Raw genomic sequence first — 16,993 nt, 5'->3', positions numbered from 1 at the left:
CAGAGGAAACGGAATGGAACGGTTCGGGAAGCGGATCCGGCGGCGGCATAGACGAAGACAACAACCCGATCACGGACGACGAGGACGGGTTCAAGGAGGGTTCGGGCTACGAGCCGAAGGTGTTGTCGCCGGATGTGCCGAAGCAATCTCCGCCGGCGGTGCATCCGGACGCGGTGCCGCCGAGGTTGGACCCGGTGCCTAACAAGCCCGGAGCGAAGAGCGAAGACGGATCCGCGGCTGGATCCGGGTCCGATTCGAGCGGCGGTTCCGACGTCGGAACCGGCAGCGGCGACAGCGGTACGGGCACCGGAAACGGCACCACCACCGCGGACAACGGCGCGAGCAGACAGAAAATGTCCCTGTCGCGGGCTCTGACGACGTACCTCGTTCCCATAGTGGTTATGTGGTTCGGTGGCTGTCTCACCGAGTGGCTGTGATCGTGTGGTTTCCCAGGATAACGTACCGCGATGTAAATAAATTCCTTTCGACCGTAACTCGCGTCCTCGGTGTGTCGCGAGTACTCTGAGGGAACAATGGTGTCCCCGGTGGCTTATACCACAGCCGAGAGAGGACATCGATCGGCTCGAGGAGACGCGCGCGAGGTTTTCTATCGAACAACCTGATTATTCGGGACGCCTTACGGAGACATCCGGCATCATCCGGTACATCCCGTGGACGTTGACCAGACACGCTCGCTGGAGAGCTGGCTCGAAACATCGGCAGAGAGTTTCCTCCGCGGTGGAATGCTTCCGCTCGTCGACGAACCGAGGCTCGAGACACGAGTTCGCGATGGCTGCCGGTCGGCTAGGTTCCGCGGGACTCTAGACGTTCCCTGCGGTGATCCACTGCCAAGAGAGCGCGTTTTACATTCGTCGTTCCCAGACCCTGAGGTCCCCTCCGATCACCGTGAGAACGACGGACTTGCCGCGGTTTCGATACCGATCGTCCTCATGGCCTGGACCCCAAGCAAATTCAGAAGGTCTCGACGATGCAACGATTCACGCGAAGCTTGTGGGAACCGAATAACCAGACGACGGCCGCGCGAGCACCGATCATCGGAGCGGTTTACGGATTCGTGGATCGACAGCGTGTCTACGATATCCGTGTTCGAAGACGAATTTCTTTGTCGGTGACGGAGACGAGCGGCGGGCACAGCGACGGAAAGGAATCCGGTCGGTTTCGCTGGTATACCGGTTCGGTACGCGAGGACAGTGGGGAGGATAGAGAGGGAAATCCTTATTTTTCTTCGAGGATAAGCTTGTTGAACAGTGTGGTTTGAACAGTTTGAGATTCTATGGTGAAATGTAAATAATGAAGGGGGGCGAGCGCGCGATAAAGAGTCTCGCGGCGGAGAACACGTTCGTGGAAACACAGGGGAAACTTCTCTCCGAGGTTTTCGTTTCGTGCGTTCCCGGCTTTCGAACTGTCCAACGCGTGCTTTGACGTCGCTGAAACAAAGTCATGATTGACGCGAGTCTGAAGATTTCAGAGACGTTTGAACATCGGCAGACGAACGTCAACGTAAACGTTTCAGTCGAATGTTTCAATTATTCAGATAATCGGTAGTTCAATCAATTTCATATGCTTTTATACTTTATTGGCAATCTCAAAAATTGTATAAAGTTAAAAGTATTTTATTTAATCGAATGAAAATTGAAATGTTTTAGTTGTATAACATAGTGAATTTAAGAAGATACGATAGATTTAGTTTAAAGATTCATTTTAAAATCCGAATAGATAATTATGTAAGTCACGGTATGGGTGACGCGGCGGTAAAAGCGTTTGAACAACCCTTGTTTGCAAACGGTTGACAATTCTGTAGGAAGAGGTTTGAACAATCGGAATGTACAGGACTCGCGCGTCGGTGGTCAGATCGCGAAAGGACGTTAAACTTGGTTGGACAGTGTAATCGAATCGACGTGTTTCTTTGCGAAGCGCGCCGCTCCGCCGCCGCTGCCGCGTCATTCCAACAGAAAAGCGCGGTCGAAAATCGACTCCTGTGATAAAATCAAAAAAGTAAAAAAACGGAAAAAGAAGACGAAGAAGAAGAAGCGCCTTGACATCATTCTGGCAACGTCGAGCCTACACGCGGGCAAAATAAAAAAAAAAGAAACAGAGACATTATTCTACAAATCTAGTGAAATATTCAAATAAATATTATGAATAATTATTTGTAATTATATGATTATATATTATTATTATTATTAATATTATTATTATAAATGCGAAATTAATATAAAAAAATTGTACGTTGCGTTCGAGATATGGTTGCGTGGACGTGGGGACGCATCACTATCTCGCGATCCAATTTTTGTAGACGCGAGACAAACGCAGACGCCTCGTCCACGAAAGATATCGCATCTGCCTTTCGCGAAACAAAGTGAAAACGACGAATTGTAGGCGTGTTCTTTCGCGCGACGCGAACGCACGGTACGCCTGCTGTAATCGCGGTGACGCTCCGGTCCGGTTCAACTCTTCGACGACTATAGAAAGGTGCGAACGACCGGTGTCTGAATTATAAAAATCGAGTGCCTCCATCGTGGACCGTTCGCGACTCGACCGTCCGAGGAGCGTAACTGGAGGACTTGGCGACAGGGAACAGGGTTTTTTAATCGCGAAAGCATTTACGGACCACTTGAACAATTTTCCAGAAATCGAGCACTCGCTAAAACAGTGTCAGTGATTCTTTATTTTTCCTTTTATCGTTTGTTCGTTTATTTCGTTTTTGACATTAGGCGTCGAGCGTTCCGCCGACAGGCGAGAATCGACGAGCATTGTAATGGTTCGACGCCCGAATATCCGCTTGTACGCGCTTTCCACGCCGAGGATTCTTCGAACTGAACGAAGGAACGGGGAGAAGATACCGCCGTGGAGAATCTCGCGGCGAGAGCGATTAGGGAGACAAGTCGGGCGCGAGAGTACACTTACGTTTCTAACTATTATTCTTAATGATGTATTTATGTTATTCGCTATTGCAAAAAGGTAACGAGCAGCGAGGATTCATGTGCAAATCGTTGGCGACTATATTCGTCGGACCTCGAACGAAATTGTTAGTCGATTGCGTAACCTTTGTTTCTTAGACTAGCCCACTGTAAACGATCGCGTCGCATCGACTTCTAAGCGACACTTTGCAGCCTGTTCTTCGGAGGAGTAGATCCGACATTGCACATCGTTGGTCGCAATGGTACGCCATTCAACTCTGATAAGAAACAGGGCTGCCAGAATACTCAAATATTCGAGTGACTCGAAATTCGCGTCGAGCCGGGAAACTCGATGAAATCAGGCAACTCGAAAGAATCGAACAGTTCGAATGATCTTAGTAAATCGTACATGTTTGTGACATTTGATCGTATGTGTTTCTGATACGAAGTATATAATGCGTACCAATGAGAGTCTAGAACGTTTATAATCTTTATTGCTAAAGTTATGCATCGAGGATAAAAGAATTCAAATAAAGAAAACAGAAATGACAAGAGAAAAGAAAAAGTATACTGGACGAGATAATAAAATAAAGAAAGGTATATATATGTACTGTTTATACGCACACTTAAAAATAGCTATTATTAGTACTGCTAAAATACTCGTAAATAAAAATTACGACGCTCGCTTACTTTCGAGCTGCTCGGTTCTTTCAAGACGCTGGATCTTTCGAGTTCTCGGATCGATTTTATGTGCCGAGTAATACCCGACTCGCTCCATTTTACTCGAACAGCTCTAATAAAGAAGAATTGCGATTGTCGATGAATTTCTAGCCTAATCCTCGGAAAAGCAAGCGATAATTTTTCTTTTTCGCGACGATTGAGTGGATAAAAGGGAATAGCGGAAGATAGAAATGCGAAGGTTCGCGGTTCAAAAAATGTAATAGTATGTTATTTGCGTATGTGGCGTGCGTTTGCGTGTGTATGTGCGGGAATGAATGTGTACAAAGAGATAAACAATCCACGGATAACGCGTTACGCGTTTTATCCAATGTTCGTCATTTTTCCTTTGATTTCTCCGTGTTCGACGATTCGCGTTCTCGATGCCGATTTAACACGTCTAGCGATCAGTGAACAATGCCCGGTACCGCATACGTTCAGAGAGACCATTGTAATCTGCGAGGATACACCCGTTCTACATTACTGCCCGATGCATATTGTGATAAAAAAAACCGCGTAGACACCGAGACCACGAGAACCGCTCTCCGCATTCTTTTCGCCATGGACCCCGGACCGATTCGGTTCGGGGAATGGAAACGATCCGGAAGCACAGGTGTGAAAACGCGTGTAAAACGTACGTGCCATAGAGCGACGTGGCAAAAAAAAAAACAGAAGAATAATTCCGAAACACGCCGAACCCGACTACACAAGGCTTACTTTTTTTCACGGGATCGTCTCAACTTTCTCGCTCGTATCCGAGACGTTTCGTACGTGTACAGACACCGGAGAGTCTCGCCGTTACATCCTTACAGTGTGCTAGTATCTAACCCGAGAATTTTATTTAACGACCGACCCTATGAAATAAATTGAAATATTCAAAAGAATACCCCCGCTGATCTCGATATCTTTCCCGCATCTGTGAACGCTCGATAGGAGGTAAGTTCTCGTAAAATTCTTTACCACAATCGCATGACTGAATTCGTTTAATAATTTCGCCTGTTTCCTTATAACGAACGCTTGAATTAAGAAGATTTATTAAATTATTTTCTACGAAAGTGTCTGTATAAATTAGTGAATACTTTAAAAATTAGTTTGATTATAAAAATTAGTTTCACTGTAAAAATAGTGAAGCTAATTATTTTTATTTAGTTTATATGTTTTGTTACATTTTTTACAATAGATACAAAAATATAATCACAGTTCATATTACAAGTATCTATACCAATGTAGCTATTTGCATTTCTCCCCATTAGAAAATTAATCATTTCATTAATTCTAAACGAGGCTTTTGAGTTATCACGACTTATCCTCTTTGCATATCTATAATTTACAAACTAAGGTTGAGCAACGATCACAGTTCACATAATTCTTGTTGCATTACTGCGAGTAATCTACTATGCCGATTAAGACGGCACGGGATCTCGAAAAGGTCCGGTATCTTCGAATCCCAGAATTTTCAAAAATTACAATATTACACCACTTAGTTATTTACACGTTAGAGAATGCAAAACAGCATAGTCTTGTCAAAATACATTCATGGCACAATCGATCACAGAAGAGCGCAGAAAGATACTGTACATTGCGCTGCTCTCGAATACTTATAAAATATCTGTCGAGATGCCTGTTACATAGAACAGGAAATACTGTACATCTATGTGATAAATTTACCCTTTCGCTAACCCTTTTATAAAATAAATCACAAACTTTGATATTTTAGAAAGCAAAATGATATTACTAAATATAATAAATATTATTGTTTTAGAGAACGAGAAACTACACGGTGATGCGCTTCGTAGCGAAAGGGTTAAAGCTAACAGTCTCAAAAATATTATCGCAGCTACCAGCTGATTCTGACAGTTCGTCGTCAGAGCCGAGCTCGCCTTTTTCGAGGGAACACGATAGTCGTCGTATCGGCGTAGAATCACTGCGACGTTTCTTTCTTGCTAACCAAGTTTGAGATTCATGTAGATGTAGAAGATGTCGAAGCACCGGACGAGCTATCGTCCGCGGATTTCTTTTGCCTTCTAGTGGTGTACCCGTTCGCGGCACTGACGCTCCTAGTAACTGTTGTGGACGTCGAATGCGGTCCGAGTATCAAGTCCACCGATACGTTAGGATCCTTCTGGATAGTACGGCGTCGAGTACGCGTTAACCGGAACTCCTTCCCTGCTTTTGACATCTTCCACTTGTAGTAGAACTCCACGATCTCTTTCTGCAAGGTTGACAAAAAAAAGTTTAGTGAATGATCTATGAAAATGTGTTCATTAATATTTTTAATTGACGACGAAGAAAAGTTTGACTTTAACTCTGTTTGATTTATATCTTTTAAAATCGAATTATCGAAAATAGTGAAATAATGAAAATAATACAAAAGGCTGACTTACTATATTCTTCTCTGGTAGAAACTCTTTTCCTATTTTGAAAAAGTTCTTCTTATACTTGGTGAAACCCTTCTTAAACAGCTCCTGAAAATTAAATTCAATGTATAATAGAAATTTACAATTTTACAATAGAAATTTAAAACTATTTTAGATTTACATTATATCGTTCCATTACTTACGATATCAACTTCTGTCCACTTTTCTGTAAACTTTTTCGGCACTTTGTTCGCCATCAAGGTTTTTAACGCCACTTGCGGCTCGTAGTTGCAATCGTGCAGGACAGTGCAAAGGTGCTCATCGGCATAGCCGGAGGTTGAATTCTCCAACGCCAAAATGTTGCAAAATCCGTCGCACTCTTGCAAATACGTCAACACTCCGCGCGCCATCAACTGGTAGCCCGGGTACCATTTTTCCGTGGCTTCGGCCGGATTCCAAATTTTCTCTTCCGGAAACTCTTGGTACTCGACCGCCGCAGCCGCCGAGTCTTTGCACTCGGGAATTGTTGCATATTCGCGTTCCTGAAAATTTGAGAAATTACACTTAAATTAGCTTCTTTTACACGGAAAAATTATTTTTGTCAATTTCATATCGTTTCGTATTAATATTAATTAAAATATAAATTATTGATTTAATATTTCTGCAACGCAGAAACGATTCGATTCACTTAACAATCTCTCACGGAAATACACTTTTGTTAAATAACTTTTACTCGTGGAACTAGTTCAAATTTTATCAAAAATTCAACCACTTTGAATTGAATATAATTATATATAAAAATACACTTTTAGGAAATAAATATCGTAGAAAGGAAAAAAGAGTAAGTCTATACCTTGATGGTCTCTTTCTTTCGATAAGCCATGTCTGTTCGATTGTTCCTCGAAGTCAATGTTAGCAAGTCAAAAATCGCAACTGATTCTCGAATTTCGTCGTGCCGGTTTATATACGCGCTGTGACCACCATCCCTTAGGAGGAGGAGAGTCCTAAGGGTACGCCCTCCTCCTCCTTATTTACGTGCCGTTTACCCTTGCCGGCGGTAGACTTTCCGGGAGGCAGGTATACCATTGTCATTTCCCGATACCATTTCTTCGATTATTTTGCCCGAATACGCAGGCAAAATTCTTTTAATTATTCGAACTCCCGTCGCCTTCCATCCTTGTCTTGATACCATATCCAATGGTCGGTTCGACAATACTTATTCTATCGAAAATATGAAGGATTATTAAAATTATTAACATTCGCTGGATATTGTAATTTGGCGGCACAGTTGAACAATTTTTTAACGCATATTCGTCCGGTAATTTTTTACACTGTAATTCACAAAATGCTGGCATATTTCACACTATCTGTAGAAACAACATGGTTTATATAAAAATAAAGTAACTTGTTAAAAATCATTTTTAAGTGATGGTTATAATTATACTATCTTTGGTTAAAATTATTTCTGACGGTAGAAATTAGAATTTAATATATTTAGAATTGAAAGAACAAGAATCAATTATTTTATATAATATACAAACGACGAATTTTCATTTTTCAATTGTCATTTGGCTAGTAGACGAATATCTGTTAATATAAACATCCGATAATTGAAATAGTAGTTAAAAAGATTCAACTTACAGGGATTAATTACTTCATAAATATCCACAATATAAATGATCATAAAATGACATTTTAAACATCGTTCCACCACGAACATTGATGCAACAATATCGCGAAAAATGGTACAGACGCGAATAAACGGGGGTTGGAAATCGCGGGCTTCGCCGCGCGTAGAACTCGACTTACCCTCTCGTGAAAATCACGTTCGTAGAAACGCGGAGAGACGACACGGTATCAAGCTTCTAAGATTCTCGGAAGTTATCTCGAGAACAGAACGACTGGAATCGCAATCCAGCCATCTGCCTCTACCATCCTCTGTCTCTATTTCCGATGACGAATCGCAGTGCACTTTCTTCGCGCGATTTGTCCGTGCGGAAACCGCGAGAGAGGCGGCCGCGAGTGCAATTTCACGTGACTCGTCGTCGACTTGGCCACGCGAGTCCGAGAAGAAAACTGGACGAAACAACGCGGAGCTCTGACGAGAGGCACCGTCGTGTCAATGCGTGAGATAAGATAAGCCCGGAGGATACATCTACACAGCGTTTGAATGGATTTTCTTTCCGAGGTTTCCTTGCGATCGCGTAGTCACCGTTTCGTCGCGCCGCGCGCTGCGCCGTATCGGCTCCGTTCGAATCGGTTTCAGATCGGCGGTGATTGTGAGAAACAATGAAAACAATTTTTGGTTATCGGTGTTCGAACATTGTCGGCTCTTTAATCAACTAGAGACTTACATAAATACGCATTGAAACGAGGACAGGAATTCTAAGGACAAGGTGTGGCTCTCGCTCGAACCGTCTACACGTGCTTAAGGACTAGAAAATTAAAGAAAGCCAAAAAGGTTTCACTTTTCCGACGTTGTGTCTTTCGTTTCATTCGGTAATTGTCTTCCGCCTCTTATTCTCGTGCATTCACGGAACAACATTCTCGAGTTTAGTAGAATCTAAGCTGTACAAAGTTTTGGGACGGGATCGATGAGTCACGTTGCTTGTACATGATTTAGTTTCGGTATTGAAGTGTTTTCGACAATCGTGACGTCACGGTTGAACAAGCTCTGTCAGTCTGTAATAAAAGAAACTGTGCTAACGCGGAACAAGCATGGAGAAAGACTTTCCTTCGTTGCACAGTTATTGCACGAAACAATACCGATGGTGTCCCGAAAAGGGACACACGCTCAGAAGCCCGCGGGACAAAGATATTACGGTCGCCACCCTTCTTTCAATGCGGCCTTTTAAATCCCCTCGACGCCGCTCGCTAATCCAACAGGCTACCGCAACAATATGGGTCAGTTATTGTCGGCCAGGTAAAAGAGGGTTACCGCGGAAAGGCGTCGTACCGCGTTCCGGTTAATTATAACTACGCTTGCAATATAAATACGGAATTATTGCAGCAAACGGAGAGTACATCAGCTCGTTGCAACGCGACAAATGGAAACTTACAAACTGAAGTTGCTGTTGCATAAATTCGGCTTACGTATTAACAATCGGTTCAACAACAAACAAATAAATACGCACGGCGGATGATCGAACAATTAATGTATGCGCTTGTCCCATCGCTCGTTGAATTTCTATTCCTACGATTCTGCGTTTCGTTCGCGCATATGGAAACGACTGGAAGAGACTTAGGCTTGTCTAAATTCATTAAAAATTAACGTATCGACGATCGATCCATGATAAAACACTCGATGCTTGTGCTTTCAATAACGCAAGAAGCACGTTCTACAAGAATGTACATTTTCTGATTCGCTAGAATTTCTTGTACCGCGATGCGTCTTCCGTTAAAGAGAAACGATTCGTTGCACAATCATCGAGTAATAAGTAGAACTCTCAAAGGCGAACGCTTAAGTCCCGTAATATGCGTCGTTACCGAATGAAACCGAATTCACAATCCATTCAACTGGATTCGCAAAGGTTTGAAGATCGAGCGAAATTAATTGTTACTCGACAAATGCAAAATGTGTGTCATTGTTACATGACGTTCCATGTATATACGTATGTATATATAATACAGATTAAGAGAGTACCGAAGGTCGAGATTTCTTCTGAAATTTGTATACGATCGGAGAGACAGACTCTCTAAGATCGTTTTAGTCTGTACATACGTGTGCGCAGGAATACCACCGCGAACAACGTTAAACAGCTACAGAGTGGGAAAGAAAATAGCTATGTTACCCTGCGTCGGTTCTGTGCTTTTTTTATTCGCGTTCTTTTTACTCGAGTTTGTTCCGCGAAACAGTGTACTACAGAACGCGCGGTAAGACGTCTTCTATGCATCGAAAGGAATGCGATTGGCAGTACAACGCTACCGATATACCTCGCGATCAGTTTGTTTCGCAAACGACGATGCCACACGGCCCGTAATTCGATGCGAAATATGCGTCGGTATCCCTGTTTCGAGTGAGCGATTCGCCGCTCGGCTAGAAAATGAAGGAATTTGTACATCAATTGAACGTTCAGACTCAGTCTCGTCTGCGCCACGTGAACTTCGCCCTTTGAGTAGACGTTTCAGCGGGGGCCGGCGTCGGATGCGAATACGGGCAAGACGGTTTCGTGCAGAATGGATGGTACTTGCACTGCTGCGCGGGGTGGGAAAACACGCATCCTAGTTTTGTGCACGCCAGTCCGAATTTGCATTTAGGATGTCTGTACGCACACTTGTCCCCAAATTTACAAGCAGGAAACACACTGTAATAAACCACAAGAGTCAGTCGGCTTGATGGATATGTTTTTATCAACGTTTGTTTTACAGTCGGTGTACTATTCCCTCGCTCGGAAGAAAATCCGTTGTTTCGGCCGAAGAACGGGGATCTCGGTCGTTCCGCTTGACCTGCACGCCCGTACTTCTGACTTTTTTTATGACCTGCTATTACCAATAAACTAATCGACGCGAAAACCGAGGGGCCGATCACCCGAATAATAATCAAAAGTCTGGAATGAAAAAGAAAATTGTTCACGTGGAGCAAACGACCGATTTCCCATGCCGCTTCAAATTCTTAACGTTTTACATGACGTAAACGTAAAATATTCGTAAAATATTGGCCAAGCCTGCGAACTTGAGGGTAATTATACTTTGTACACCGACTGTATGCGTTTCGATTGTCCCCAGAAGAGTAAAACGTTGAGAATTAAGAAAAGTGCAAACCTGCACATAACAATGGGATGCATGTACGCGCATTTGCTTCCTAACGTACAGTTTGGCCAGTATCTGCACTTCTCCTTCGACTTGTCTATCACTGTTACCGCGCTTTCTGTTGTTGACTTTTTCTCTAAATCTAAAACAGACATAGAAATATATCAGATGCCTCTGCTACACGATAACAATTCGTCATCTCAGTCTATCGTGTCACTTACGTTTGGCTAACAACGGGTTCGTCAATACCGTACTAGTCTTGATATCTGCAGGACTGGGTGAATGAGATCTGTTATATACTATGGGACTTAATTTTCTTCTTTTCCTTGGTACCTCCTCAGTCTTCTCGACATTCTCGGTGTTACAGTTTTCATTATTCTCTTCCGCTCTTTCTTTTCCATTCGCATCCATATCACCATCGACTTCGGTTACTTGAAAAACAGATGTTTCTGACTCATTCTGGGTATATACATCATTTTGTGTTGTTAAAAGCACAAGTTCATCGTCTTCATTTACCTTCGAACACGATTCATGGAAACAGTGTTAAGACGGCTAAAGTAAGTGAAGCGCTTATAATTTAACTAACTGCGGCTACGATTAACTACCTCCATTTCCAGTCGTTCGTCGTCGTCGGACCCAGTCTTTTCCTTGATAAGATTGTTGTTGTATCCGTTCAGAGTAACTAAAAATTTTTGGTTGTCATCGCTTCTTTGAAACAACGACATTACGACGTCCATGTGCTCCTCATTAACCGATTGTTGTACATCTACAGATCGTACAATACTAAATGTATTAGAGAAAGAATTTTAGGTGTTATACGCGTTCGTACTTACTTAGAAACAAACATACTTACAAGGCTTCAATTTCGTCTCAGAAACATCGGTATTTAACTCGACCTGGATCTTTTCCATGACCAATCTCTTATTAGAATTAAGATGCACTGACAAATTTTGTCCTACTTCTCGAACGGCAGTCGGCTTAAGATGTTTCAATATTTGCTTTTTATCCTGCAAACATAGATTAAGAGAGATTAATGAAAAATATAGTGACAGAAAAGTAATTCTATGACCGATTTGTTATTTTATACACACAAATAGAGATGGTTCAGGATTCTTCTGAGTAACGACGGACTGGTTGGCTTCTGCAACCGCTCGTAACAGCAACGATTGCGTGGCACGTTTCTGCGTTGGTTGTAGCGGTTTTAATGGTCTTGGAGTTACGATTACTTTGCTAGGTATCTTAGTATCTTCAATGTCTTCTGCGTCGCTGGACTCCTTGCTAATTTTTTCCGATGGTTTTAATCGTTTTCTGTCAGTCTTTATTGGAGTAAGTTTATTTACGGCTATTATATGAGATTTAATGGGGCCAGAATTCCCAGTAGATTGATCGTCATCGTCCATCTCTTCTTCCGCCCCTAAGTTAAGATAATCCTCGTCTTCGCTACTCTGAGAACGTCTATTTATCGAATTGAAACCACCTTTAATTGCCATCGGTCGAAAATTATTTTTCAATGGTCCCAATCTAGTTTTAATGTTTTTGTTGTTACTCAATGCATCCCGATCTTGCTCCAATGGTTTACTTTTGAATTCCATCGATTCTTTGACACCCAATTGTTTCTGTGGCCTATCCATACGTCCAATCCCTAAACGATCTTTAATCGTACTCATAGGTTTTCCAACCGACTTTGATTTTACAGCGGAGTTTACCTTATCTCTTAATTCTATATTTTTCGATATCTTGTCAACTTTAGAGTTGCCCAATCGTGTCTTAACATCGCTGCTAATTTTGTCAGCATCATTGTGTTTCAATTCGGTTTCACGATTCCTCCTTGTACGTTCGTCCATTTCGAAGTTCCTTCCTCTTTGGAAATTATTGTTACTACGAATGCCATCGAACCTGTGCTTTTCCACACGTTTTTCATTCTGTCGATACCGGCCGTCATTATCCGCCTTATCTCTGTGAATTTCAAATTTCTTTCTGGGAGACACTATACCAAGACGATTTTTCACAGAGACAACAGACGTGACTTTTGGTTTATTGATACAGGATTTTAATTTCTTCGCATTGTCCTCTGTTATACTTTCCTCGTCGTCTTCAATCTTCGATCGCTTCGCTTCATTTTGTTTCTTATCCGAGTTCTCGCGAGAAATATTTATTATATCCAATGGTCTTTTCAATGTTCTAGTTGAAGGAACATCTGTTTTTACTTCAGTTCGTGATTCTGCCAACCTACCACCAGGAGCCTCAATAGCAACTGGTTCCTTATTTGCATTTCCCACTTGGCTATCGTTTGACTGTACTTTTTTTGCAACAGTTTGTTGAGTATCACTGTGATCTATTCCAGCGTCCGATTTAGTTTCATGACCTGTACTTTTTACAGACTTTTCTACAGTTTTGACTTGACTTGTATCTAACTTTTGACTAGACACAGATGGTTTTCCACTTTGTTTATGGAATGATTTATCATCTTTTGTACTTTTATTGGAAGACCTCTCCAGAGCTTGATTAACACCCTGATCTTCCAAGAACGAGGTCGTCGATGTCTTTTTCTTTTTCCTTTCTTCCTCTTGTTTAACCACAACCGTAGGCACAAATTCCCTTAACGATTTTCTTTTAGCTACCGTGACCTTCTGTAATTTCTTTAACACTTGGTCGTGAAGCCAGTCTACAAACGGAGTCGTACAATTCTCTAGAAACAGATATAGATCATCGTGCATTTGCTGACGAGACTTTTTATTTACAACCATTACTAAAATATAATCTGGTAATTCCTCGTCGTATCTAACTCCTAATTCTAGTAATTTAGCACGAATGGCACTCTGAAAAAAAAATGATAAAGCATTCTTATTACTATGTATGCTCCAATAAACAACGGGATACAATTTCTTGATCACGTTGATTTTAAACTGCAGAAAAACGGCTATCTTAAGGTTTCGTCATCTGCATCATTATACATACAGTACTTTGTACATTTTACATCGTATCTCGATCTTTTTGCAGTGATTATAAATGATAAATAAATCTACTATAAGATTCATTTAATCGTTGTTATCTTGCTTACACTAAAAATTCTTTAGGCTAACGCTAGAATAATAGTCCGAAAGTCGATAGAATAACGACAGCAAATAATCATCAGAGATGTAATTAATAATTTTATAAGATTATTCTGCTCCAATTTATTACAAACGATCAAATAGTTAGGAAGATATGTAATGCCATAATAAAAGCGTAGATCGTTTACTTACTCGCAATTGATTTGTAACTTCTATTCCACGTATGTCCATGACTGGCAATTACATTAAACTTTTCAATGGTGTAGAATAAGAAAATGGTTCTTGAGACGAGAAATAGACAATGTTAACACCGTTGCTCAAGAATAAAAACATCCTCTATCTGCCACGAAGGATCATGGATCAGAGATCAGAATGCCTCCTTCCAATGAAAAGATACTGGCGTAATATAGGTAGGAAACTATATCGTATATATGCTTCACCATACTGAGACGTATCTACCCCTCTTCATTCTGAGCGATTTTATCCCCACGGTTTTAATGCCTGTCTAACTTCGCGCAGTTGATTTAGAAAGAAAACGCGACGATCGAGAGAGACAGAATAAAACTAGCGGGTTCTATATATGTGTGTGACAACACGTATGAGAAATCTAAGCATTATCGCGCATCCGTTCGCCTAATGCTCCATCTGAAACACTCGGCGCGATATTCGACTTGTCGTTTCGCTTCGCAAGATTTTGGACCACGCATTTGCAATATTCTTGAAATGTCGATCATTTCTACAGTTAATTAAATTTTCTTTGTTCGTAAATAAAGTAACTAAATAATAAATAAATGTATTCATAGTAATGTACACCCCGGAAAGTTAACCACTGCCTTTCCAGGTAGTTTCGTTCTCTTTCTCTCTCTCTCTTTTTTACGAGGAGGCCGCGATTATAAAGTCAATCCCAAGACTCGACTTGTTTAAGCTAAACAAATACTTTCGGTTTTGACTTTGGGGGATTACTGTAATTCAGAAAGCCCATAAAAGCAATTGCTTCGTGTTCACAGTTACAGGTATATTTAATAGCTGTAAAGTACACGGTAGGATTGTAAATAGGGAACGGGAGCGAAGTTAAATTTTTTCCGAGCTAAATTAGTGTACCTCAGGGATTATGAAATAAAAGGTAAAAGGTTTTGATTTCAGAAATGACCTGACATTTTGATTCATTGCCAAGGGTTGATATAAAAATATTTTTTGTTTCGGTTGACCGACTTCGGTTCACTGCTGAGAAAGAATTTACTGCGGATAGGATAGGCAGTAAAATGATGGGGATATACAGCTTACAGAATAAAGAAAGCATTATCGCCGAGTACTGGTGTTTTATTACTTGAAACCTTTTCAAAAATCAAATTTTTATTTTAGTCAGAAAGTGAAAATACTTATTTAAATAATAAAGTATTTAAAATACTTTATTGTTCCGATCCTGGTTCACGTTAAAATTAATGTAGGTCCCGTTCGATGCTAAAGTATAAAAGTGAACGTGGAGGCACTGGAACCTCAGATACTAGCACTAATTAGCATTCTCATTTCTTCTGCGATAACATTAAAAACAAAATTACATTACAAATGCAGGTATATTCTCCATCAGTCGTACCGTTCATTGATTATGCATTAAACCCATGAACATTAAAACATATTGGTACAGTAGTACAAAGTCAACATAAATTTGGACTGTTGCAAATACGACTTCGTTAGGCTGCATTTCTATTCTTCTTCCACCCATAATTGTTTGCACGTCGAAATATAAATACTAAAACATACATTGTAAGATGTACTGTTTCGTTACCATCAATGTTAAATATTGTATATCATTCATAAGAAGTACTTGTTTGATATTAACCATTGATAACACCATCATTCCTATAACAGAAATTATAATGTGCAATACTCTTATGTATGTAAACATAAGCACTACAATCATTATAACAATGCTAAGTATAGAGGCCAATCCCACGATCATCATCAGTCCCGTTCTCATCGTTAGATCAAACTGTAACGTGATTAAAAAGTTACATTTAAATAATGGAATTGCTTTCTTGTTCTTACAGTGTCAAATGTACCTTCGAAAATGTTGCCAAAAGACCAATTCCAAACGTGATCGCCGATGTCATGCCTAATGACATTAAGATGATTTCAATCTCGTATGTGACAGAAGCAAATGCAGCTAAATACGAAAGGGCTATTGTCTGCAAATGATAACATTTTAACTTTTGCTTCTTCTCTTATGCATTCTGAGCATATTCTATATCAGTCATTCCTTGAATAGTATCATTTATCTCACCAATTTGCACAGCCATATATAATTGAAAGGAGGCGTGCGTCTAGCACGTTCAGAACAAGACACAGTACAATAGGAGATAGTAAAGCACAAACTGAAAAAGGGTAATGGATCGATCAACTGATTATAAAAATTCAATGTAATTAATATTTATATCACCTACAATGCTATAATCCATATCCACCAATGTAGAATCATAAATTTTTTTGCAGCATCCCTGAAATATAAGCAGAAAACACTGTTAAGTTATTGAAACTAATGATTGTAATGTTAGTAATTTATAATACTGACACAAAGAGAAAGATTGCTATAACAGCTGCCGTAAATATCAACTGCAGTGTTAATATTAAGAAGACTTTTCTAATGAAGCTTCTTCTCACTTCTTCATACTTAAAATCGCCAACATAATCTTCTTCATCCCCATTTGGTCCCATTGCTCTTCTTTCTTGTTGCTCACGCCAAGCTCTGTATAGTTCTTGATTTTCTCTTTCTCTTTGTGCCACCATCTCATCAGTGACAGTAACGGTATACGGTCCCTAATAATGAATTAAATAATTAGAACAATGTATGTTACTATTTTCTTCTACTCACTGTCTGAATCTTCTGCCCCCTGTACAATGATGGTAACTGTGGAGGGCCGGGTATTAGTTCTCGAGTTACTTGATCTCCTTGCATCGAATAATAATGGTTATCGACACTATCAAATATTTATATCAATGCTGCACTGAATCTGAAGCACTAAATGGACACGTTAGTAAAATTTATTCAGACGGTTAATATAAAATAATAAAATCTTTTCTTGATTTCTAAATTTTTCTCCCTATCAATTCTGAATATAGACATAGAAACATTTGCAAATGAACAAATGAAGGATCATAAATATTATCAATACATCAAATCCAATGTGGTATTGTAACA

The 16,993-nt window shown here is 40.6% G+C and overlaps 4 protein-coding genes across 4 annotated transcripts in view; 1 reads left to right on the top strand and 3 right to left on the bottom strand.

The window, feature by feature from the left end:
- The window catches only part of Dlp (glypican dally-like), an 89,533-nt gene extending 85,052 nt beyond the window's left edge, over positions 1 to 4,481 (top strand). Inside the window, exon 8 of the mRNA XM_078195587.1 lies at positions 4 to 4,481. Coding sequence (XP_078051713.1) covers positions 4 to 437 — 434 coding nt within the window. The 3' untranslated portion in view covers positions 438 to 4,481. The remainder of the gene's footprint in view (positions 1 to 3) is intronic.
- A 1,036-nt stretch (positions 4,482 to 5,517) lies between these two features.
- On the bottom strand, positions 5,518 to 6,961 carry LOC144478254 (arginine-glutamic acid dipeptide repeats protein). The gene is made up of 4 exons (XM_078196018.1): positions 6,849 to 6,961; positions 6,199 to 6,537; positions 6,023 to 6,103; positions 5,518 to 5,850 (listed from the first exon to the last, which is right to left on the bottom strand). Exons 1-4 carry the CDS (start codon positions 6,876 to 6,878, stop codon positions 5,599 to 5,601), a joined length of 702 nt encoding a protein of 233 aa, XP_078052144.1. The 5' UTR covers positions 6,879 to 6,961; the 3' UTR covers positions 5,518 to 5,598.
- A 1,347-nt stretch (positions 6,962 to 8,308) lies between these two features.
- Positions 8,309 to 14,195, bottom strand: Nab2 (Nuclear polyadenosine RNA-binding 2). The gene is made up of 7 exons (XM_078195738.1): positions 13,990 to 14,195; positions 11,836 to 13,563; positions 11,598 to 11,751; positions 11,350 to 11,510; positions 10,966 to 11,260; positions 10,757 to 10,886; positions 8,309 to 10,299 (listed from the first exon to the last, which is right to left on the bottom strand). Exons 1-7 carry the CDS (start codon positions 14,026 to 14,028, stop codon positions 10,074 to 10,076), a joined length of 2,733 nt encoding a protein of 910 aa, XP_078051864.1. The 5' UTR covers positions 14,029 to 14,195; the 3' UTR covers positions 8,309 to 10,073.
- Positions 14,196 to 15,106: 911 nt separating this feature from the next.
- Positions 15,107 to 16,918, bottom strand: LOC144477715 (protein lifeguard 1). Its single transcript, XM_078195455.1, has 7 exons — positions 16,667 to 16,918; positions 16,367 to 16,611; positions 16,239 to 16,292; positions 16,079 to 16,169; positions 15,858 to 15,983; positions 15,638 to 15,787; positions 15,107 to 15,547 (listed from the first exon to the last, which is right to left on the bottom strand). The coding sequence occupies exons 1-7, from the start codon at positions 16,748 to 16,750 to the stop codon at positions 15,395 to 15,397; spliced, it is 903 nt and encodes a 300-aa protein (XP_078051581.1). The 5' UTR covers positions 16,751 to 16,918; the 3' UTR covers positions 15,107 to 15,394.
- Between the last annotated feature and the right edge of the window lie 75 nt (positions 16,919 to 16,993).

This window comes from Augochlora pura, chromosome 2 (genome assembly GCF_028453695.1).
Source record: "Augochlora pura isolate Apur16 chromosome 2, APUR_v2.2.1, whole genome shotgun sequence".
NCBI lineage: Eukaryota > Metazoa > Arthropoda > Insecta > Hymenoptera > Halictidae > Augochlora > Augochlora pura.
Note: the sequence above shows the minus strand (reverse complement) of the source record. Positions and strands in the feature narration are given on the sequence as shown.